The sequence below is a fragment of the Bubalus bubalis genome, chromosome 13 (assembly GCF_019923935.1).
Source record: "Bubalus bubalis isolate 160015118507 breed Murrah chromosome 13, NDDB_SH_1, whole genome shotgun sequence".
Classification (NCBI taxonomy): domain Eukaryota; kingdom Metazoa; phylum Chordata; class Mammalia; order Artiodactyla; family Bovidae; genus Bubalus; species Bubalus bubalis.
Genome location: NC_059169.1, coordinates 71049315 through 71074197, shown reverse-complemented (window position 1 = coordinate 71074197; position 24883 = coordinate 71049315). Strand labels below are relative to the sequence as shown.

Here is a 24883-nt window from a genome sequence, read left to right as displayed (position 1 = left end):
TGACAGCATTTTCACCAGAATGGATAATATCTCTGCCTAAGTACAAGTAAGTTGAAAAAGCAAGTGGGTGTTGGAATTGCCCTGTTTGAACAGCTTTGAAGTGCTGTACTAATAAGGTGGTGTTGATTTTTGTGTCATCATAGAAATAAAAATCATGTCGGAGAACTAAAGCCACTTAAAACTCCTGACTCCAGCCCATCACGTCCCCTTGATTTGTTGTGAAAGATGCCAATAAAAACAATGAGAGGGGAGGAGCTAATACAGATTTCTTTCTTTAGCTGTGGTCCCTAAGTAGAAATCTTACACTCTTTATCTTGAGAAGGAAGCCAGCACCATCTCTGACACAAAAGTTCCTTCCAGCACAAATGGCTGTCTGACCAGAGTTCCTTCTTCTCTTGCCATTGGCTGACATTGTTCATAAAATACAATTTGCTGTTTCACTTTTTTTTAAAACAAGCAAACTGAATTACTTGGAGGAGGAAGACAGCAGAGACAGAGGAGACAGAGCCACGGCAGCTGAAAGAAAGAAAACTCAGGTGAGCATTTTCATCTTTGCCCTGTTAACTTGTTAAAAATTGTTCTTTGCTATGCTTCATAGGAAGAAGAATAATTTTTTAAAGTAAGTTTATTTTATTCTACTACAAACTTTTTTCTACTACATGGTACTTTAAAATATACTGGGAAAGTACAAAAAAAGTAGAAGGAAGCAAAAACCACCACTGAGATAGCTGCTATTGATATTTTGGGGGTTATTTCTTTCCATTTATTATGTGCGTCTACCTATGATTTCAGTTAATTTTCGTAGTCATGCTTGTACACAACAGATATGTTTATATTCCTTTTTTCCATTACAGCATACATTTTCCCACATTGCTGTAAATGCTTTATAATCATAATTTAAAATTGCTGCATAGTATTACATGGAGGAAATCTTCTGTACTTTGCCCAAGCATTCCCCTATATAGGGTCATATAGCATCTTTCCTTTTTTCATAGAGTGGGTCATTTGATAACATAAGATATATTTTTTTTCCTTTCAGAGTCTTGTTTTTTGAGGAGAGGAGGTTAAACTTGAGGATGTAGATTTCAGCTCTCAGTTTTACTGAGTTTCAGTTTTACTGAGTTTCAGTTTTACTGAGAGGCACAGTGGGAGGGAAGGTGTGTATGAGACTGTGTGCTTATAATCTGCTTGTGAGCCTTTGGGGACCTCAGTCAGTGGTTCTCAACTCTGGCTGTACATTCCATCAGAATCATTCAATTCTGGGGAGATTAGAAACTTATCTTTAGAATAATTGAAAATTAACTTTGGTGAGGAGCCACTCATCTGTTGTTGTTGCTGTTGTTTTAACTTTTAAAAATTTCTCAGGTGGCTCTAACGGGTGAGAAGCATAACAACAACCAACCTAGGTTATTTGTAATATTTCTCTCTCTCTGACCCATACCTGAAAGCTATACATTTTAAGGGAATGGGGATGCACTATCAAGCAAGCTGTCTAAGTCTCCCTTTCAATACTGCCTTCACTGTCTATGAAATTCCTTCACATACAGTCGTTCATTTGATTCACATGAGTGCTGGAGTGTGTAACTCTTACTTTAAAATAAGAAAGTGCAGCCAAGAGGACACAGGATCTTTCCTAGGATCGAACCAGAACTGGCCCAATCTGGTTCAGTTCAGGGCACATACATCTTGAGTAATGGTTATTGTAGAAAAAAATTGTTCAAATTTTGTTATGTCTATATAATTGCATATTCTGTTAGCTCTTTACATGACATTGACATGTAATAGTTATTTACATGGCAATGATCATGATTTAGCAAGAAGAAAAAAGCAAGGTTACAAAAGAGCATTAAAATATGGACTCATTTTTGTTTGAAAATATGTATATTTGATGAAAAGTGAAAGGAAGTAAAGGCACAAACATTTGTATGTGTCTGGTTGGTGGTAAATCTTATAATTTAAGTTTATTTCAGCTGGTATTACTTTACTTTTTTTTTTAACCACATTCATGGCTTGTGTAATAAAGATGTGAAGTAAATTGAATGGAATTGTTCTTATCTTTCTGGTTGGCTCTTCTCCAGATGAAATGGTACCAGCTCATTTTACTTGGCCATAAAGAAGCCTTTCTTTTAATTCTTGATGAGTTTTGTTCATACTTGTCACAAATGTTCCTGTTGTTGTTAGCTAGCATGTTCTTATTATTGTTAGCTAGCATCACCTGGAAACTTACCAAGTGTCAGGCATTGAGTTAATTGTATCAGTTTTCCTCATCAATGCCCAATCTTCCCTCTGCGGATGAAGGTCTTGAAGCACAGGAGTAATAGTGACCAAGAGGCAGAGCTGAGGCTCAAACCTAGGTCCCCTCTAACTCAAAACACATGTTTTCATTCGTGATCCCATCTTTCCTCCCTGACCCGAGGTCATCAAGGGTACCCCGCATCACGTACACATCACTCATTTGGGAAGAAAGTGATGTATTTTTTGTGGTGTATTCATCGCATTGGAAAAGCCCCTGATGCTGAGAAAGACTGAAGGCAAAAGGAGAAGAGGGCGACAGAGGATGAGATGGTTGGATGGCGTCACTGACTCAATGGACATGAGTTTGAGCAAACTCTGGGAGATAGCGAAGGACAGGGAAGCCTGGCGTGCTGCAGTCCATGGGGTTGCAAAGAGTTGGACATGATTAGTGACTGAACAACATTGCTATCCGTCAGGATCACCTTGGGCATTTGAGTATCTCATGTGTGCTCCAGACCCAGGGACTCCTGCTTTCCTAGTTTGTGTTGCTCACCAGATATCTGAGGCATGCTAATCCCCCAAGGCTAAATCTGGACAGTAGAAGCCTAACAAGGGATTGTGCAATGACCCAGTGAGCTCTGGTTTATACAGCAGCCAAGCTGGGCAATGTTGAGAAAGTCAAGAACTGGCCTAGGTTTTTCAGCTTTTCTGTAGAGCCTTATCAAATCCACAACAGAACCCACAGCACTGTATCTATGGTGTCCTCATGGAACTGCCCACTACTTCTTTGTGTTTGAATTACTTATGTGTGGGTCTCATTCCTTCTGCTGAATGAAGAACGGCTGAAGATGGAGTCTCTGCAGACAGCCCACTACACGGGCTCCATTAAGAATAAATGTTGTTTTTATCGCTAAGTCATGTCCGACTCTTTTGCAATTCCATGGACTGTAGCCCACATGGCTCCTCTGTTCAGTGGATTTCCCAGGCAAGAATACTGGAGTGACTTGGCATTCCCTGCTCCAGAGGATCTTCCCAACCCAGGGATCGAACCTATGTCTCCTGCATTGGCAGGCAAATTCTTTGTCACTGAGTTACCTGGGAAGCCCTAAGAATAAATGGGCAGGTGTAAATACATTAATTCATCAATGAATGTGAACTTTAGTTAACAGCTTCTTTTTATCTCTATTGAACCTATTAACTTCTTTATGTGAATTGACCCACAGAGAATGGGTATAGTCTTGGACAATCTTTAAAGGAAAACTTCTCCTCTGGCTTGGTGGCAGTAAGGGCTGACTCCTTGGACAGAGAAAGTAATGGAAGCTGGAACAGCAACCTGGAACCAAAGAATCTTAAAGTTGGAGCATCCTCAGGAAGAGCCAGGGTTAGTGCAGAAGCTTTTTACATCTTCAGTATTTCAAGAAGAGGTTTTAAAGAAGCAAGCAGATCTGAGGAAGAACAAGAAGAAGGGGGGATATGTGGATAAGTCAGGGGAAGAGCAGCGAAAGGAAGAGAGAGGAAGAAGGGGTAGAAAGGGGAGTCTATTTGCTCCGGACGTTCATCAAGCCGGGAGAATTGAAAAGGGTCCAGTCCATGGTTATTATTTCTATTGCATGTTATGAAAACAAGAATATGTTTATCATGGAAAAAACAAAACACCATTCCCCAAGTAAGTGTCTTCCTGTGGGATTATCGTTTTAGCTTGTTTGTTCCTCTGGTACATAAAACACAATCATCTACAAAATGCTTGAAGGCATCACAGATTCTTTGAAATAAGTTTGTTATTTTTATTTTGAATCTTACCTCAACTAGAATTTTGTTGTCTTGCAAATTCTGCGAGTTTTGAAAGCCACTCCCCTTGTTAGTTGCAGTGGAAGTTATTGGCCCAGAGCCAGGAAGACAATTTGCAACCCTCAGAGATAAAAAGAGAGTCACCTCCTATGATATCTGGGTGTCTTTTGCAACCTTCCTCTTGCCTATACACCATTGACCTGATATATTTCTGTCCCCGATGGCTCAGCAGGTAAAGAATCCACCTGCAATGCAGGAGACACAGAAGACATGTGCTTGATCCCTGGATGAGCAAGATCCTCTGGAGGAGGAAATGGCAACCCACTCCAGTATTCTTGCCTAAAAAAACCCCGTGGATGGAGGAGCCTGTCGGGCTACAGTCCAAAGGGTCACAAAGAGTTAGACACACAACTGAGGGGCTAAGCACTCACATGCATTCCTGTCCCCAGATCTTAGATTTGAACTTCAGAGACAAAAAGTTTGTAAGGAAAAATGCCTGGACATCAGTTCAGTTCAGTTGCTCAGTCATGTCCGACTCTTTGTGACCCCGTGGACTGCAGCATGCCAGGCTTCCCTGTCCTTCACTATCTCCCAGAGTTTGCTCAAACTCATGTCCATTGAGTCAGTGATGCCATCCAACCATCTCATCCTCTGTCGCCCTCTTCTCCTTTTGCCTTCAGTCTTTCTCAGCATCAGGGGCTTTTCCAGCGAGTCAGTTCTTCCATTCTGTTGTAAAAGACCATTGAGAATTTTTCTTCCCCAGAAGATATCTATTGTGAAACATAAAATGAGCAGGGAATGGGTGAATCATAGCTTCATTTGCTCACTCACTGCTTATTTCTTTGTGCACATTTATGGCCACAAGCTATGCCAGGGCCCAGGATACAGCAGTGACAGGTAAGGTATTCTTGCTTCGGTGAGCGAATACTCAGCGGGGTAGGGATAAGCAGGAGCTAGTGGCTGCCCCGTGGGTGGTGTGAAGACAGGAAGCACTGGAACAGCCAAGACCCAGAAGGCTCAGAGAACGCTCTTTCTAGAAGTGATTCTGGGAAGAAACTTGAGGCTGGTAAGAAAGAGCCTGGAGTAGGAAATGGCAGCCCACTCCAGTATTCTTGCCTGGAAAATTCCATGGACAGAGGAGCCTGGTGGGCTACATACAGTCCATAGGGTTGCAAAGAGTCAGACATGACTAAGCACACACACACTCAAATAAAGGGCCAGGTGAGGAACTGGAGTTCAGACTAAGTAGGTAAGACAGAGTCTGGTATATTCAGAGCATTGAAGTAAGTTATGAGGCTGGAGTGGATTTTTCTGAGGACAGCGGTGGAGAGATGACAGCCTGCCGTGGGCGACCTTGAGCGGGCCCCTGGGTGGAAAGAGGGGCTGGTGGGAACCTTGGGTAACAAGGGCAGGCCTTCCTTGAAGGAGACATTGGGTGGCAGGATGATCTGGGGCTGTGGGCTGAGGGGTGGGGGGAGCCGGCGGTAGGCTTTGTCCTTTGACCTCTCCCTTTTAGGTCACCCATGTCCACTGTCCCCCAGGCTACTGGCAGCTGGTTAGGACACCTTCCTGGACAATTCTTCTGATTTTCAATTTTTTTAAGACCTAGGAAAACATTTTCTTCTTATCCTTTACAGCTTTCTTACTTTCCTTTACAGCAGGGGTAACCCTAACCTCCTAACCTCCAGGATCTAATGCCTGATGATCTGAGGTGGAGCTGAGGTAATAATAATAATAGACATAAAGTGCACAGTTAATGTGATATGCTTGAATCTTCCAGAAACCATCACCCCCTGCCCTGATCCACAGAAAAATTATCTTCCATGAAACCCATCCCTAGTGCAGGAAAGCCTGGAGACCACTGCCTTACAGTTTTCTTACCATTCTTTACAGGTATCCTGCACCTGGTGTACTATTTTCCCTCTGGCAGTAGCTGGGCTTGCACAGGCTGCTGATGCCTTGAAAATGTGTGATGTGCAGGCTCCGTGCAGCTGTGGGGGGTCTTTCACGGTGTTGTCTCCCTGGTCCTCTCAATGATGCCGAAAGGCTGAGTACTTGCTGAAAATGCTCAGGCCACCGCTAAGAGCTAGAGCTAGGGTTTGGATCCTGTTGGGATTTACTCCCCAGATTTTTCTATGACTTCAACCCACCACTGTATCCTGCCAGGAATCATGATGCTTAACTACCTACCTTGGTCAATAATTTCTTTGCTCCAAGAAGTGAATTTAATAATGGAAGGTGAAATGCTAAGGTGGAAGGGGAAAGACAGAGAGGGAGTTTTCATTTGAATAAGTGGGCTTTAGGGGAGCCCCTGAGTCGTGTCTCATAGTCACTTGGATTGTGGACAGCAAGAGTCCTGATGCTGACTCGACCCCCGTGAAATCACTGAGGTGAGTAGGCAATGGCCTCTGAGATCACACTTGCTGGTTTTCTGTCTTTGGAATCAGAAGACTTGGAAATCAGAGGCTCAGCTTCAGAATGAGTCTGCAATGTTTCTTGGATCAGAAATTGGGTTAATAACAGATACTTCCAATCATCATAGACTGATGAAGTGCATTAGAAAACAACTTTTTAAATGCTCAGATTCTTTATGAAATTAAATCCATAATCAGCTTTGTTGCTGTTGTTGTTGTTCAGTCACTCAGTCGTATCCAACACTTTGCAACCCCATGGATTGCAGCACACCAGACCTCCCTGTCCCTCGCTCTTTCCTGGAGTTTGCCCAAGTTCATGTCCATTGAATCGGTCCACTGATGTGAGCCAAGCATCTCGCTGTCAGAGGCAGAAAGGCCTCTGTCTTGGGTGTTAACCCTCCCCTAGGGTTCAGTCCCCTGGGATAAACTGTTTTCTGGGAGCATTTTCTCCTCAAAATAGCACATCAAATAACAAAATTGTGCAGAGACTCCAGTACTAAGGCATAGTTCTCCCCACATATGTCCATAACCCATGGGCACCTTTGGGCACAGGGAAATTCTCGAGAATGGAATTTTGGAAGAGCGTGTGCAAACTGAGCGGGACAAGTGGCTGGCAAGAGAGAGAGAAAAGGCAGCTATTGCTAAACCATCAGCAAGATGCTGCGACTCAAAGGAGCTGACGTTTTGACAACGCCAGTGCTCTCCAAATTGTCACCTGTCATGCATCCGTGCTGATCTTTGCCCTGATGGTGGCCCTGGCAACACGCTTCTTCTCGAGGTTCTTCTTCCTGCATCTGCCCGCGTGCATTTGCGGTGGTGAATGTCATTGACCACACACTCTGCATCTGCGTCAAGTTCTCCTTTCGGTGGCAGCAGGCCAGAGCTCCTGTGCACTGCATATGCACCCCACCCCCATGGGGCCTGACAGACAGTATTTCAAGCAGCCTGAGGCTGAGTCCAGGCAAGGAAGGTTCTGGGGGCTCCCAGGGCTTCCATCCCTAGATCAGGAACATCCCCTGGAGGAGGGCATGGCAACCCACTCCATTATTCTTGCCTGGAGAATTCCACAGACAGAGGAGCCTGGCAGGCTATATAGTCCAGAGAGTTGCAAAGAGTCAGAAACACAACTGAGTGACTAACACTTTCCCCCTTCCTATTTGCCAAATCCTGTGGGGTTCCTGAGAAATCTGCAGAGAGATAAAGGCAGGCCAGGCAGCTTCCTTATAAAAGAAGCCAGCGAGAGGAGGCAATTATAAGCAGAAAACTACTCAGGGCCTTCAGTCTCCCACAGGGGCCCTCCGCCTCAAGGACTCCCACCCTTGCTGCAAAGACTCACTCAACTCTTCCCCTGATGACAGAGACCAGATCCAAAGGCTATCCCTTGGGTCTTCAAGCTCCCCAGGAATTCCTGGAAATTTCTTGAAGAGCACACTGACTTTTCTGTCTGCCGAGCCCTGGAGTGAGTCCGGAACAGTTTGGTTGGGATCTGGGAAGAGAGGTCGGGCCTTATGAGCTTTGTAACTTGTGCACATGAACTCCTAGGCAGAGGACAGATAGGAGACAATGAAAGTCAGGCCCTGGAGGGGAAGCTTCAGAGTCATCCTATCAGGCCCAGGACTCTGGTTGAGGGGTCCCGCTGGGCCCCAGATCTGTTAAAGAGATCTTGGCAGCACAGACTGGAGAATTTGCTCCTGGAGGAACTTCCCAAGCCCTAAATGCTATTTAACACCTACTGGTTTACAGCAGATCCGCTAGCACCTCTTTCACTGACAGACTGACATCATAGCTATGAAGTGTGGGAGGAAAATGGCATTTGGCAGACAAAAGACCATTAGGCTGGTGGTACGGGAAAGGATGGGAGGCATTGGCACTATGGGACAGATGGGGCAGAGAATCAGAGTGGCAGAACACTCCAAGATGCTGACTCCATAGAACAAGGCTCTGAGTGGTTCACTCATCTGCCCCCTGTTTATTTTAGAAGCCCAGAGACCAGCTCGTCATTCAAAAGATACGGGAATCTCAGATCTGTTCGTTTGTATTTCTGTTTTGATCTGTAAGCATCTAATTCACGTTAGCCCTTGAAAAACTCTATAAGTATTAATACAAGACTGTTTCTGGGAGGCTAAAGAAGTGTCTCAAGCTATACATTTCCACCTGGACATTTGGAGCCTGTTACAACTGAGGGCTGAGCTAGCAGGGTTGGATTTCAAGAACAAGGCACTCACTGATACTTCTCTGTTTTGGAGGTATATTAGCTACCACTCTGGGGCCTCTGGGATTCTGAGGCTGTAAAACCTTTCAATCCAGAGGGTTGAGTCCTCTTTGTACAGCTTCAGGGAGCTAAGTCTATGAACTTTTACAGTAATAACAGCTAATGATACAGAAGTGCTTTCCAGGTGGCTCCGATGGTAAAGAATCTGCTTGCAAATGCAGGACACCCAGGTTTGATCCCTGAGTCAGGAAGACCCCCTGGAGAAGGAAATGGTTACCCACTCCAGTATTCTTGCCTGGAGAATTCCTTGGACAGAGGAGCCTAGCGGGCTACAGTCCATGGGTTTGCAAAGAGTTGGACATGACTGAGCTACTAACAATTTTAATTCTTTAATTCTTCCCTGGTCACTCAGACAGTAAAGAATCTACCCTCAATGCAGGGGACCTGGTTATGATTCCTGAGTTGGGAGGCTACCCTGAGAAGGGAATGGCTACCCACTCCAGTATTCTTGATGGTGAAATGATGCTGAAAGCTCAGCCTCTGTGCACTGGTGCTGAAATGAAATCTTGGAGACAAAGTTTGGGGTGAAGTAGAAAAGAATAGCTTTATTGCTTTGCCAGGCAAAGGGGGCACAATGGGCTCCTGCCCTCAAAATGGTGTATCCCAACCCGGAAGGATTTGATGAGGAGATTTATAGCAAATGATTCAAGGGTGGGAGTGGTGATAAGATTAGCGTGTGTCCAGAGCCTACACTCCTCTAATCTGGTCTCAGTTCAGTTCATTTCAGTCCCTCAGTCATGTCCAACTCTTTGTGACCCCATGGACTGCAGCAGGCCAGGCCTCCCTGTCCATTGCCAACTCCCAGAGTTTACTCAAACTCATGTCCATTGAGTCGGTGATGCCATCCACCCATCTCTCATGCTCTGTCATCCCCTTCTCCTCCTGCCTTCAATCTTTCCCAGCATCAAGGTCTTTTCAGGTGAGTCAGTTCTTTGCATCAGGTGGTCAAAGTAGTAGAGATTCAGCTTCAACATCAGTCCTTCCAATGAACATCCAGGACTGACTTCCTTTAGGATGGACAGGTTGGATCTCCCTGCAGTCCAAGGGACTCTGAAGAGTCTTCTCCAACACCACAGTTCAAAAGCATCAATTCTTTGGCACTCAGCTTTCTTTATAGTCCAACTCTCACATCCATCCATCACTACTGGAAAAACCATAGCCTTGACTAGACAAACCTTTGTTGGCAAAGTAATGTCTCTGCTTTTGAATATGCTGTCTAGGTTGGTCATAACTTTTCTCCCAAGGAGTTAAGCGTCTTTTTATTTCATGGCTGCAGTCACCATCTGCAGTGATTTTGGAGCCCAAAAAAATAAAGTCTGACACTGTTTCCACTGTTTCCCTATCTGTTTGCCATGAAGTGATGGGACTGGATGCCATGATCTTAGTTTTCTGAATGTTGAGCTTTAAGCCAACTTTTTCATTCTCCTCTTTCACTTTCATCAAGAGGCTCTTTAGTTCTTCTTCACTTTCTGCCATAAGGGTGGTGTCATCTGCATAGCTGGGGTTATTGATATTTCTCCTAGCAATCTTGATTCCAGCTTGTGCTTCATCCAGCCCAGCCCAGAGTACATATGATGTACTCTGCATAGAAGTTAAATAAGCAGGGTGACAATATACAGCCTTGATGTACTCCTTTTCCTATTTGGAACCAGTCTGTTGCTCCATGTCCAGTTCTAACTGTTGCTTCCTGACCTGCATACAAATTTCTCAAGAGGCAGGTCAGGTGGTCTGGTATTCCCATCTCTTTCAGAATTTCCCACAGTTTATTGTGATCCACACAGTCAAAGGCTTTGGCATAGTCAATAAAGCAGAAATATATGTTTTTTGGGAACTCTCTTGCTTTTTCAATGATCCAACGGATGTTGGCAATTTGATCTCTGGTTCCTCTGCCTTTTCTAAAACCAGCTTTATGAAAGGTTATGGAGGCTGGAGTCTGTTTCCTGCAAGAAATGGAATGACAGAAAGACTTTCATGCCCAGGAGCCCCACTGGGAGCTCAGTTTCACTAACAAGTGTTGCTTTCTCCAAGGTTTCCTGTGACCCAGGTTCTAACCTCATGGGTTATCTTGCTTAATTCTCAAAGCAACCCAGACAAGTAAGAACTATTGTTTTAGTTATCTCCATTTTATTGATAAGGAACTGAGGCTCAGTGAAATAAGGTCCAAGGTCACAGAGTTGGTGAGTGAAAGAACCAGGTTTCAAACCAAAGCTTTAGCTCTCACCTGCTGCTCTAGTACTGCTTGCCTGCAGTAGAGGGGAACCCCTGTTATCCTTTCACCATCTTTATCATTAAATCACCTCTCAGTCTTTCACGGGGGTTCCCTGGTGGCTCAGATGGTAAAGCATCTGTCTGCAATGCAGGAGACACGGGTTTGATCCTTGGGTTGGGAAGATCCCCTGGAGAAGGAAATGGCAGCCCACTCCAGTATTCTTGCCTGGAGAATCCCATGGACAGAGCCTGGTAGGCTACCGTCCATGGGGTCGCAAAGAGTTGGACACAACTGAGCGATTTCACTTTCACTTCCAGCCTTTCATATTTTTACTAATGCTCTGAGATCCTTTTCATCTCTTTACCATGGGTCTAAGCCCACACTTTGAGATTTAATCATGGTAGTTGATGTCATTGAGTGCTCACCTTTAAAGTGTGAAATACTTTAAAGTCATCATGCCACTTACAGATGAGGAAACTGAGACTCTGAGAAGATAAATTGTTTGTGCAAGATTCCCAAACTTGTAAGTGGCAGATTTGGCTCCTTACACCGACATTTCTGTGAACTTTAACAAGGACATTACAAGAGCTGCAGGAGTGATGAGAGAGACCTATGAAAAGTGTCAGTTGGGTAAGGCGACATGCAGAAGGTGATGCAGGTGTTAAAGAAGAAGATTTGGTTTGACTAGAGTTGGGCTTCCCTGGTGGCTCAGTCAGTAAAGAATCTGCCTGCAATGCAGGAGACCTGGGTTCGATCCCTGGGTTGGGAAGATCCCCTGGAGAAGGGCAAGGAAACCCATTCCAGTATTCTTGCCTGGAGAGTCCCCATGGACAGAGGAGCCTGGTAGGCTACAGTCCATGGGGTCGCAAAGAGTTGGACATGACTGGGTGACTAAGTACACACACACACACACACAGAATTGGGTACCTTGCAGACTGGGGAGGAGGAAGATGGAGAAGAGGGGGAAAGATGGAGAGAACAGAGTAGACAGTCCAGTGTTCAGGACTCCATGCTTCCAATGCAAGGGCCACAGGTTTGATTCCTGATTGTGAAACTAACATCTCACATGCTGCAGGACATGGCCAGGGGGAAAAAAAGTAGCAGAGTGAACAGCACGGGTACATACCTAAAGAAGTGCAAATCCAGTCCCCAGCTTCCTGGCACTGAGGAGCAGCAAAATAATAGCGATAATGCCAGCTTCATGGTTTGCAAAGTGCTTTACCCACATTTGCTTCTCTTGGAGCTCTTTTCAGTTACAGAGTCAGTGGAGAGCATTATCCTCATTTCACAGATACACTTCCCCAAATAAGCGAAGTGATGTGTTAGCCAAGGCCACATGTATCTAGAAACTGACAGAGCAGGACCCAGGCTTCTGTGCTTTTTCCACCGTCTGTGGCCTGGTGGCATGGATCCGTTAGCTGACTCTCATTTATAAAAATACAGGTATAACTGTGACCAGTGGTGCAAGGTCTCAACAGCTAGAAATTGGGAGAGCTGAAAGTCAAATTTCAGGTTCAGTGTCCATTCTACTCTAGCTTGGTTCAGGTGTATGAAGTTTGAGGAGATAGGACAAGAAATGAACAGAAGAAGAGATGGAAGCCCATTTGGAGATGGGCTGAGAGTTAAGAGGGTGTCCGCAGAGAAAAGAATGCATCTTTCCTCCCTGACTTCCTCCAGCAACAAACACTTCACAGAAGCTGACTGAGACTTTCTCACCTCTCAGAGTGGCCACTTATTTAACCCCTGCTCCTTTATTAGCTCTCTGGCCTTGGGCTCCCAAGCCACCACACCCGCTCTCCCCCAGGAGCACTGATAAGCTTGCTATGAAATCTTTCAACCCTTTTTATCCCCCATGACCATGCCCTCCTCCTTAAACTCCTTAAAGCAGTCTTGGCCTCCCTGAAGTTGTGTTCTCTCTCTCTCTTTTTTAAGTTCTCTGATTTTTTTTTTTTTTTTGCAGGGGGGTGTTCCACTAGGTCTTAGTTGTGGCATGTGAGATCTAGTTCCCTGACCAAGCATTGAACCCAGGTCCCCTGCATTGGCAGTATAAAATCTTAGCCACTAGACCACCAGGGCTGCCCCAAAGTTGCATTTCTGATTCATCTCTTATCATTCAATCACTTTCTCGGTTGTCTTTCCAGGTTCCCGTTCTCTCTTCCTGTTCCTTAATTGTTGATGTTTCCCGAAGTTCTGTCCCTGATCCTCTCCCATCTCTGCTGTTGTAGCCACGCGTTCCGGGAAACAAACTCACTCAGAAGGACAATGCAGATAGTGGCGTGCAGTTTATTACACCGGTGGGCCCAAGGCAGAGTCTCCTCCTACCCAAGGACCCTGATCAGCATTTGTGAAAATCTTTTATACCCCATGTATACGTGTCTGAACCCACCACTCCAAATTCCTTGAGACTTACATAAACCAAGGAAAATACAATCCCAATAACCCCATCATTCACATGCTATGTGCTCATGTGCTCAAGCAGTCAAACAATTAGCCAATAATCATTGGCCAATAATCAATAAACCCGAGGTTACACTCCGATAGATACAAAAAAATTTATGGCCTGTCTGGAGGAAGGGGTGATTAGTGTATGTTTTCTCTTAGGCGATGAGTAACCTAGATACGATCTTCAAGGTTCCCCTGTCTGGAGGGGGTCTTATCCTTCTGTTGTTGTTTTCATAGGCACTAACCACAGAGTTCAGAGTCCATTGGAAGGGTGGCTGAGCATGATCAGCATGAACAGGCCTAAGATGGAGTCCAGGCCCTATGAATTCCTTCTTCACTGTCACACCCCTACAGGAGCTTGTCCACTCTTCTGGCTTCAATTACCAAGTGCTCGTGGCCCCTAAACCCAACAGGCTTGCCTGTCTCCTCCTCCCTGGCTCTAGACTGTGATCAGACACTTCTTCTGTGTGTTTCATAAATGCTTCAAGTTCAAAATGCTCAGTTGAACTCATTTTACATGGCCCTTCCCAAATAGCAACTTCCTCTTATTCCTTTCATGTTCTTTTTATTAACATAAGACACCATTCTCTCACAAAATAAGAGAATGTTGACCATCCCCTACCCGAACTTTTCCTGACCTCCCAACCCCCCATAATGAAAGTGAAAAGTGAAAGTGAAGTCGCTCAGTTGTGTCAGACTCTTTGTGACCCCATGGACGGTAACCTACCAGGCTCTGCAGTCCATGGATTTTCCAGGCAAGAATACTGGAGTGGGCTGCCATTTCCTTCTCCAGGGGATCTTCCCAACCCAGGGATCGAACCCGGGTCTCCCACGTTGCAGGCAGACGCTTTACCGTCTGAGCCACTAGAGAAGCCAGAACCCATCCCCAACTCCAGTCTCATTTCTTTATATTCTCAATCTCATTCAAATATGTTCGTGAGCGTGCGCGTGCGCACACACACACACACACACACACATCGGCTTACCTGGACAATCACAAGAGCATCCCCGGGAGTCTCTGGGGACCTAGGCTTGTCCTCCATCACACCTGTAAAATGCAAATCCACTTTCCACCATTCAAGGGCTCCCACTGCCCTCAAGGTAAAACCCAAACTCCTCCGTGTGGAGGTAAGTCGCTCTTCTCGCCCTCTGCCCACCTGGTCCTCCCTTCATGCCTCAGCTGGACTAGAATGCTTGCAGACTGTGTCACTGTGACCTAGGGCCTCGGTCTTTGGGGTCCGCAGCCAGGTCACAGGCTCGTACTTGAGACACACAGGTAAGCACACCTGTGGGCTCTGTCCTGGTCAGTGCTGAGAGTGCGGACAGGATGTGAGACAGGTCTATCAAGCTCCTGGCAAAGCAGTAAAAGATTCTGGGGTGGGGACCTCCCTGTCAAACCGGTGGTAAGACTCCAGACTTCCACTGCAGATCCCTGGTTGGGGAGCTAAGATCCTGCAAGCTGTGAGGTGCAGGTTGGCCAACAAAGAAAAAAAGAAATAAAAGATTTTTTTTCTAAGTATAAATAAAAATAAACTTCTGTGAGGTTTTGAGGAGTTGCAACTTTGCAGTGACCATAAAGACGTTTCAATCATCCAGGTTAGCTCTTTGTCCTCATCAGCGCACGTGCAGCATGTCTGGTTTTCTTCATAACTGTGACACGGAATCTCCATCTGCTGCTGCTTTACACTCTTTCTTCTTTGTCGTTTTAGTACCATTAAAGCTGCAGGAGACAAGGACTCAATTCTTTCTTTGTTCTGAGGCCCCTTTCAGTCCAGGAAGCTATGCACATACTCAAGCCCTCCTCTCTCTGCGTGCACGCGTGTTAAGTCACTTCAGTTGTATCCAACTCTGTGCGACCCTATGGCCCAGAGCCCGTATGGACCAGGTTCCTTTGTCCATGGGATTCTCCAGGCAACCATACTGGAGTGGAAGCCACGCTGTCCTCCAGGGGATCTTCCCAACCCAGGGATCAAACCCGCTTCTCTTACATTTCCTGCATTGGCAGGCAGGTTATTTACCACTAGCGCCACCTGGGAAGCCTCTCCTATCTCTCTGCTGCTGCTACTAAGTTGCTTCAGTCGTGTTCGACTCTTAGCGACCCCATGGACTGCAGTCTACCGGGCTCCTCCGTCCATGGGATTTTCCAGGCAAGAGTACTGGAGTAGGGTGCCATTGCCTTCTCCGTCCTATCTCTTTAAGGCAGTGCAAATTATGCTGTCAATTTTTTTCCTAATTTTCCTTGAATTTGCCTCCTCTCAGCTTCATGTCACATACTTAATTTGTCTGGCTGATTTTTAGAGCCACATCTAGTAGATGGTTTTCTTTTCCTTTCCTTTTTTTTTTTTTTAACAGTCTCATGAAAGGTAGCAGTACAGTGTAGTCAAATGCATGTTTTTATGGGCAGTAAAGAACAAAGTGTTTTAAAGGTTTCTTAAAGGAAAGCCATGAGCTGAATGGAATTTTGGATTTGAGCTGGCCCTGCTTTTAACCTGTGACTCTTAGTTAAATGAGGCTTCTAGAAGGGGTTGTTGTTTAGTTGCTCAGTTGTGTCTTTTTTGCGACCCCATGGACTGTAGCCCATCAGGCTCCTCTGTCCATGGGATTTCCCAAGCAAGAATACTAGAGTGGGCTGCCATTTCCTCCTCCAGGGGATCTTCCCAATCCAGGGACTGAACCCACATTTCCTGTTTTGCAGGCAGATTCTTTACCGCTAAGCCACCAGAGAAGACCCTCTAGGTGGGGGGTTTGCGTTTTTCTTTCTTTAGCTGTCCAAGGATGAAGATGCTCTTCAAATCAAAGCCCCAGCTTCTGTAGCCTCAGCCCCTCTTCCTCCCACAGGGGCAGTTTGACAGCCTTGAGCCACGCCTGTGCCCACCCCCACCCCCCCACCTCCAGCCCCTCTGGGGCCCAGAACACATCCCAACCCGAGGCAGAGAACTTGAAGTAACTCTGGGACTCTCCTTACCCTTGGAGTTGATCTCTTCCTGATCTGGTGCCTTGATTCTAAAACTGAGCATCTCTCTCATTCCTGAGATTCGGTCCCCTTCTCAACAAAGGCAAAGGGCCCCTCTCTTGGCATCCCTGGCCCAAATCTCTGCACCCAAGGTGTTGTCTGGCATTCAGGTTCTCCCGCAATGACTGGGGCCTGCCTGCCATGGCCAGGCCTCCTCTCAGGCTCAAAGTCCTCTCTTTCCCTGATGGCCTGGCAGTACAAGCACCTTGCTGCCTGCCAATGTCTCCTGAGTTCTGCCTTCTTCCCCAATTGCTCAAAAATTTCCTCTTGCCAGGGGCTCTTTTTGGTTCCCTCACAGCCATCAATATCCTGGGGAGCAACTGCTACCATCTTTTTTTGCTCTCCTGTCCATGCTCATACCTGCTGGGTGCCATGCTCTGCCTGGGATAAGGGACTCTCCCAGCATCTGTGGCTCTCCTTGTGGGCTCACCGCCCCCAGTGATGGAGAGGACAGGGTGGAGGGCCAGACTGCCTTCTTCATAGCAAGTCACAGGGATCTGCCTTCCTCATCGCAAGTCACAGGGATCCTGTTGGTCTTGAGATGAGGGAAGCAGTTTTAAGGTCTTTATGGTCAAAACATTTAAGGACTTGATTGCTCTCAAGTCTATTTCTACTATTTTAGATCCTTTCCTGATATAAACTTTTCCTAAGATTTTGTCCAAGTTCTGGCTCCAAAGTCAGGGCCATATGGACAGGACTCTGTCCTTTTCTAAAAAGGCCATTGGTAATAGAACACATGGGCTTCCCAGGTGGCTCAGTGGTAAAGAATTCATCTGCCAATACAGGAAAGGCGGGTTTGATCCCTGGGTCAGGAAGATCTCCTGGAGAAGCAAATGGCAAACCACTCCAGTACTCTTGCCTGGGAAATCCCATGGACAGAGGAGCCTGGGGGGGCTACAGTCCATGGGGTCTCAGGAGAGTTAGGCAGGACTTAGCGACTAAATAACCACAACCCATGTAGGACATCACAGTGCATTAGATTTCCCTGTGCTAGACACTGTGTTCCCAACAGTTGTGTATTTTGTACATTGTATTGATAGTTTGTATGTATCAATCCCAGTCTCCCAATTTCTCCCATTCCACCCCTTTCCTCCTTGTGTGTGCATGCTCAGTGGTGTTCGATTCTTTTCAGCCTCAAGGACTGCAGCCCACCAGTCTCCTCTGTCCATGGAATCTTCCAGTCAAGAATGCTGGAGTGGGTTGGCATTTCCTTCTCCAGGGGATCTTCCTGACCCAGGGATCGAACCCATGTCTCCTGCATTGATAGCAGTAGTAGTAGTGTTAGCTGCTCAGTCATGTCTGACTCTGCGACCCCATGGACCATAGCCCACCAGGCTCCTCTATCCATGGGATTCTCCATGACAAGAATACTGGACTGGATTGCCATTCCCTTCTCCAGAGGATCTTCCCGACCCGGGGATTGAACCCAGGTCTCCTGCATCACAGGCAGATTCTTTACTGTCTGAGCTACAGGGAAGACCATTGATAGGCAGATTCTTTGCCACTGAGCCACCAGCAAAGCCCCGTGGGTGTGTTTTTTGTTTGTGTGTTTGTTGTTTGTTTGTTTTGACTGCACCACATGGCTTTGGGGATTGAATCTGCAACACAGCAGTGGAAGTGCTGAATTGCAACCAGTAGACCACCAGGGAACTCCCTGTGGAAGAGCCCTAGGAAACTAATACAACTCTCATTTCACAAAGTAATGGATACTTAGAAATGCTCATTCCACCAATAGTAAGTGCTTCCAAATTTCATTGACTCTAACATAAAAGGTAGAAAGTGAAAGTGAAGTCACTCAGTCGTGTCCGACTCTTTGTGACCCCATGGACTGTAGCCTGCCAGGCTCCTCAGTCCACAGGATTTTCCAGGCAAGAGTACTGGAGTGGGTTGCCGTTTCCTTCTCCAGGGGATCTTCCCAACCCAGGGATCGAACCCGGGTCTCCCACATTGCAGGCAGACGCTTTACTGTCTGAGCCACCACGGAAGCCCCCAAAGTAACTTAGAGCTCTTTAATTCCAGACATTTGAATCCTGGCTTGTTGATCTGGCCCATTAAGTAGGGATCTTCTTCATCTATCAATATCATATTCTAGATAAATTATATAATAACATCAGCATTTCACAGGGAAGATTTTATAGAACATTAGTTCTGTAGAATAGTAGAATGTTTCAATGTGCAAAAACATTTTCAGAGTAAAAAAAAAATAAAGACGGACACCCTGTATTAATCAGACTTTTTTTTTTTCTTATAGGACCTCCTAGAGCTTTGACATGTGTTACGAATCTCCAAGAGAGGGATACTAAAGCTTGCTGTGTCTCTCAGGCTGATTTGAACACAGAAGCCTTTCCTTACACAGAACATCTCATGGAATTTGTAGTTTGTGGAAGATACTTTGGGAAGTGCTGAACTAAAGAAAAGACTTTTTTTTTTCTTTTACATCATTTACATACCAACCATATTTTCTGAGTTGCATCTTCACATCAGTCTCTGAAGGAGAATTGAAAAACATATTTGCCGTATCGGAAATACATTTACAAAGCATCCATTTGGGTAGGTTAATTTAACTAACATTTTACCATGCTTCTTTTAGTCTTTAGCTCATTCTGTGAATTCTCTGAGTCAGTGTCTTCTCGTCAAAGGCCTTTAGGAACACCCCTGTAGTTGGACACCATTGTGTTTATTGACTTGTTGTATCAAGGAGAATGCACACCATGGGAAATCAGAATATCTCAGGAAGAGGGTGTTGGAAAAGAATTATTGTAGGAATTGTGCTTGTGTTAGGTAATTTGGGGCTTAGATTAAAAAATGGAGGACTTTGCAGAAACAAAAATGGTTATTAGTTCTTATAAAAAATTCTGTAAAACAGGGACCTGGACTACCATGCCCAGACAATGAAAATATGTCCCCCCAAGCCACTTGTTTTTTCCCCTAGACATCTAGAAGTCTGCCCCTACCTCTGCAGTTATGGGCTGTCCTGTAGTATTTACATAAGTAATGCAAGAAGTGTTCAGTATAAATTTCTCTTTTTGACTAGAAAAGAAGAAATTAAGAAACTTGTGATTATCCATGACAACTGTGCCTAGTAAATTTACATTTAAACCAATGCTTGGTCAAAGATAAACAAACCTGCACACTTCTAAGAGTGGTAAGACAGATTTTATTCAATCATATACTATTGCAATTTTTTCAATAATATACTAGTCCAACATGAACTGAACTCAGAAGTAACTAGATGTTTTATTTTATTTATTGAAAAAAAAAAAAACTTACTTATTCATTTATTTGGCTGTACCGAGTCTTAGTTGCAACACACAGGATCCTTGTTGGATCCTATGGGATCTCTCACTGCTGAGCTTGGACTCTCCAGTCATGGAGTGCATGCTCAGCAGTTGCCCGGCACAAGCTCAGTTGCTCCATGGCATGTAGGGTCTTAGTTCCCTGACAGGGATCAAACCCACATTCCCTGCACTGCAAGGAAGATTCTTACCCATTGGACCACCAAGGAAGTCCCTGCTGCTGCTAAGTCACTTCAGTCATGTCCGACTCTGTGCGACCCCATAGATGGCAGCCCACCAGGCTCCCCCATCCCTGGGATTCTCCAGGCAAGAACACTGGAGTGGGTTGCCATTTCCTTCTCCAATGCATGAAAGTGAAAAGTGAAAGTGAAGTCGCTCAGTCGTGTCCGACCCTCAGCGACCCCATGGACTGCTGCCCTCCAGGCTCCTCCGTCCATGGGATTTTCCAGGCAAGAGTACTGGAGTGGTTTGCCATTGCCTTCTCCAAGGAAGTCCCTAGGTATTTTAAAAAGAGACTGAGAAAAAGGAGAGGGAAGGGAGTGAGCAGGGGCTCAGTAGAGTCAGGGAATTTAAAAAATGACAAATAGGAAGGAGGGGTTGGGTCCAGGTGGAAAATATCTGGGTTTTCTAACTGGTGCTTAAGAGATTAGGCTCCTATCCTCCCACAGAGGCTTGAGGTAGAGGCCCTATGTCCAAGTGTTGGCTGGAACAAACACTGAATTCTTTTGGCAGCCTTGAGTTTTCTCAGGCTATGTAAGAAGGGGAGGTTATGGTCATCCTCGAGATGCAGTCTTGAGTTGTTCAAAACTATGTTAGTGTTTTTATGTTAGTTGTTATTCAAGTCAGCGTAAGCCAAGGTTGACACCTGGTTGACGAGGGCTCAGAGGAGACTGGCTAGAGTTTCATCAAGAAGAGAATCTTTGTCAGCTTCCAAAGCAGAAGATGTGTAATTGATGACTTTCTCCAGGGTCACAAACAAGCTTTAGATGATCTTCATCTGGACCCTGGGCAAGAGTTCCCCTAGTCTGAGACTTCAGCTTCAGTCAAATAAATGAATGGTTATTCTGCATTCTGGAAGTTTATCATGAAATGAAATGAAACATATAGTAAAGACAGATGGTAAAATGATAAGCACATGGTAAGACATAGCCAATATTTTTTGATTCAAGTTTCAAAGAAAAGCTAGTATTTCTCTGTTTCATTAAAACCTGGATAAATGTAAGCAATGAGCAGGAAGCAACTTTTTGTATCTGTTTCTTTTTGATTCAGCATGGAAAGAAAACTTATGTCCTTATCTCCATCCATCTCCGCATCAGAAATGGAAACCAACAGCACCTTCAGCGATCACCATAGCAACAGGAACTGCACAGCTGAAAACTTTAAGAGAGAATTTTACCCCATTGTGTACCTGGTAATATTTATCTGGGGCGCCTTGGGAAATGGCTTTTCCATATGTGTTTTCCTGCAACCTTATAGGAAGTCCACATCTGTGAACATTTTCATGCTCAATCTGGCTACTTCAGATCTCTTGTTCACAGCCACACTGCCCTTCAGGGTGGACTATTACCTCAGAGGGTCCAATTGGATATTTGGGGACCTGACTTGCAGGATTATGTCTTACTCTATGTATGTCAACATGTACAGCAGCATTTATTTCCTGACTGTGTTGAGTGTGGTGCGCTTCCTGGCAACCGTTCACCCCTTCCGGCTCCTTCATGCCACCAGCATCAAGAATGCCTGGATTGTTTGTGGCATCATATGGATCTTTATCATGGCTTCCTCAACAACGCTTCTGAACAATGGCTCTGAGCTGAAGGGCAATGTCACGTTGTGCTTGGAGCTGAATCGTAATAAAGCTCCTAAACTGAAGACCATGAACTACATTGCCTTGGTGATGGGCTTTCTGCTGCCCTTCTGCACGCTCAGCATCTGCTACCTGCTGATCATTCGAGCCCTGTTGAAGACAGAGGTCCCAGAATCAGGGCTGCGGCTTTCTCACAGGAAGGCATTGACCACCATCATCATTGCCTTGGTCATCTTCCTCCTGTGTTTCTTGCCCTATCATATACTGAGAACCCTCCACCTGCTGCAGTGGAAGGCGGATACATGCAGAGACTCGCTGCATAAAGCTGTGGCCATCACACTGGCTTTGGCGGCAGCCAACAGCTGCTTCAACCCTTTGCTTTATTACTTTGCTGGGGAGAATTTTAAGGACAGACTAAAGTCTGCACTCAGGAAAGATCATCCACAGGGACCAAAGTGCAGCTTTCCTTTCTGTGTGTGGCTGAAAAACGAAACAAGAGGGTAAGGGGTTCTTGGGCGAGGCTGTTCCTATGTCTTGTGTCCACCTTCATTCACATGTGGTCTCCAAAAGACCATCTATTTACACCATTCCCAACAAAGGTCGATTCCCAAGATTTAATTGACCATGATTTTATTATAAGACCTACTGCAAATCTTTCATTAGGTGTATCTTCAGTGTTTGAGCCTAAATAAGGAGTACAGCAGGAAAAATCCCCGTTAGAGTCTTGCAACCAGAAATGTCAGACTGGGAGAACATGCTGAGCACAGTGGCTGCTGCTTCTCATCAAATTCTGTGTCAGTCAGATCTCTGGCTGACTAGGCATTCTAAATGCTTAGTTTTAAGACAACCCCAACGTTTCCAGCTTCCCTTGTTCCTCGTCCTTCTTCAATCTCCTGTTGTTATTGTTGTTCAGTCACTATATGTCCGACTCTTTGCGCCCCCGTGGACTGCAGCATGCCAGGCTTCCCTGTCCTTCACCATCTCCCAGAGTTTGCTCAAATTCATGTCCATTGAGTCAGTGATGATAACCATCTCATTCTCCTGAGATACAGCCAATTAACAAAGCTACTGGAGGCCCCAGAACAGATAAGAAAAGCATCCTTAGAATTCAGGGGAAAGATTGTGAAGAGGAAATCTGCCCTCTAACAAAGCAGAGTCAAGGTCCCCAACAAAACCTGAGGGAGAAAAACAGAGAGAAGCCCCGGGACAAGAGAGAAAGGGGAAAAAGAATTTCATTTTGCACTAGGAGAGGATTTCTAGTGCAAAATGAAAATCCAAAGGCAAAAGCTATGCCTTTCTCTTGTCAGGGGCTTAGGAAAGACAGGAAGATTAGGAGAAGGATGCGGGGCATTGCCCTCGGGATGGAGGGATTATGTGCAGAATAGGAAAGAAGGGGGTCAATTTTACTCTTGAGAGTTGGGTTCGGGTTGTTTACTGCAGTTCTCATCCTACAAGTTAATCCATTTGGATGGGATAAACCTCCAGAATAAAGGAGATGGTGCTAAGGGTTTGGTTGGGCACTAAGAGAGAGGGTAAGCTGGAAGGCAAGTTACAAAGATTGTGGTACCCCTGAAATTTTATGAAATTCGATAAACATTTTGACAGAACATGAGAAGGGTGGCTTTCTTCTGAGAGAGTGTAGAAAAGCACTGGTTTGTGGGAGGTGGGGTCCTGTCTGCCACTGAAGCAAAACCAAGTCGACTACCTACTGCCACCACCATGACCACTGTACTGTCAACAATCGAGTGCCCTCTCTGTGCTGGGCAGACTGTGCAAGGCACTGTGCTGTGCTGTGCTTCGGCACTCAGTCATGTCCGACTCTTTGTGACCCCGTGGACTGTAGCTCACCAGGCTCCGCTGTCCTTGGGGATTCTCCAGCAAGAATACTGAAGTGGATTGCCATGCCCTCCTCCAGGGGATCTTCCCACCCCAGGGACTGAACCCAGATCTCCCACATTGCAGGTGGATTCTTTACCATCTGAGCCACCAGAGAAGCCTGTGCAAGGCACTACTCATCCATTAGTCCCACTTAGCCCTCACACCAAAGCCCTGTATTTTCATTTTACAGATGAAGGAACTAAAGCCCAGAGAAATTAAGAATTTTGTTCAAGTTCATAGAGCGCCACAAGAATTTTAAAAACATCTGTGCAGAGGGGTTGGCTAGGTGCTTCACCCACCATTTCCCTGGCAACCCTCCAGGGACATTACTTGACTGTCTTAAGTGAAAGGTTTCTTCCCTCATCAGGTACCTACCCCTTCTTACTCTCATGAAAAGACTGAAGGCTGAAGTTTCTCTCTTTGGAATTAGCCTCAAGATAGAGTGGAGGGTGGGAAGGAGGTGGTGTTCTGAAACTAGGAAGAGACTGAGGGAAAGTCCTCATAGTGAAGAGGAGCCTCAGAGTTCTTTGGTCACTCAGCTGCCAGAATGCTGACAGACACACACCTTGTCAAGACACATGCCTGGAGGGTCCTTCTACAGGACAGCAGTCAATGACTACTACACATCGGAGAAAAGGGCCAGAACATGAAAAAGCAACAGTAAATGAGAGGGTAGATAGAAACATTTTCAGTATGAAAGGTCTCAACATTTTCAACACCTTCGCATTTTTTAACAGAACCCTACAGGAGAGTTTGCTTCTCCAAAATAAGAGAGTAAACCAAGATAAAGGAAAACATGACATTTAGAAAGCAGAGACTCCAACACAGGATAAAGATGAAGAAAATTCCTAGGACGTTGGTGTGTAGCAGAAAAACAAGAAATTGATTTATTTACATATGTTGGAGAGATTTATGTCTTTCTTGGATAGCGTGGGATGAACTGGTAAAAATATACAGGATAATAAGCAAGTTAAAAGACAAGGCAATTATTAAATACTAGGGGGAAAGAAACCAATGTTCAAGAATGGAAATAAAACCACAGTACACTACATGGTTCAGCTGTGAACAATATTTACATAGAGAATATAAATAGCAAAATACTGTGATATAATTTTTTTCAGGAAATGAGGGGGAGAGGTTGTGTATGTGGAGGGAGGGGTATAATAAATCTATGTCTCTAATTTTTATCACAGAAAATGCATAATAGCTAAAGCTAAAGAATGATAACTACCTGTATAAAAATGTTATTTAACAATAGAAGCTAAAGCCCAGAATAAACAGTAAAAATGATTGATAGGATTGCCTTTGGAGAGAAGTTGGGTATGGGAAGATAGGGTGGGGATTTCTCTTTTCCTTTTAATAACTATTTAACTGTCTAACTTGTGACTATGTATTGCTGAAATAAAATAAAAATTAAGTCAAAATTAAAATTTTAAATGTGAATTAATTCTGCCTTAAAAAATAAAAAAGACAAGGAAGAAAAGAAAGGCTACCAGAAATGGAAATTGAACACTGAGAGAAGAAAGGAAAGC

The 24883-nt window shown here is 45.1% G+C and overlaps 1 protein-coding gene across 2 annotated transcripts; it reads left to right on the top strand.

Annotated features, from left to right (window-relative positions):
* On the top strand, window positions 1-24883 carry CYSLTR2 (cysteinyl leukotriene receptor 2). Of its 2 annotated transcripts, XM_025263241.3 has the most exons (4): window positions 1-536; window positions 18625-18923; window positions 19408-19518; window positions 20939-24883. In XM_025263241.3, exon 4 carries the CDS (start codon window positions 20940-20942, stop codon window positions 21975-21977), a length of 1038 nt encoding a protein of 345 aa, XP_025119026.1. In that variant the 5' UTR covers window positions 1-536; window positions 18625-18923; window positions 19408-19518; window position 20939; the 3' UTR covers window positions 21978-24883. The 2 variants fall into 2 exon arrangements, with proteins under 2 accessions (XP_025119026.1, XP_025119025.1); XM_025263240.2 differs by lacking the exon at window positions 19408-19518 and having other exon boundaries at window positions 16-536; window positions 20939-24882.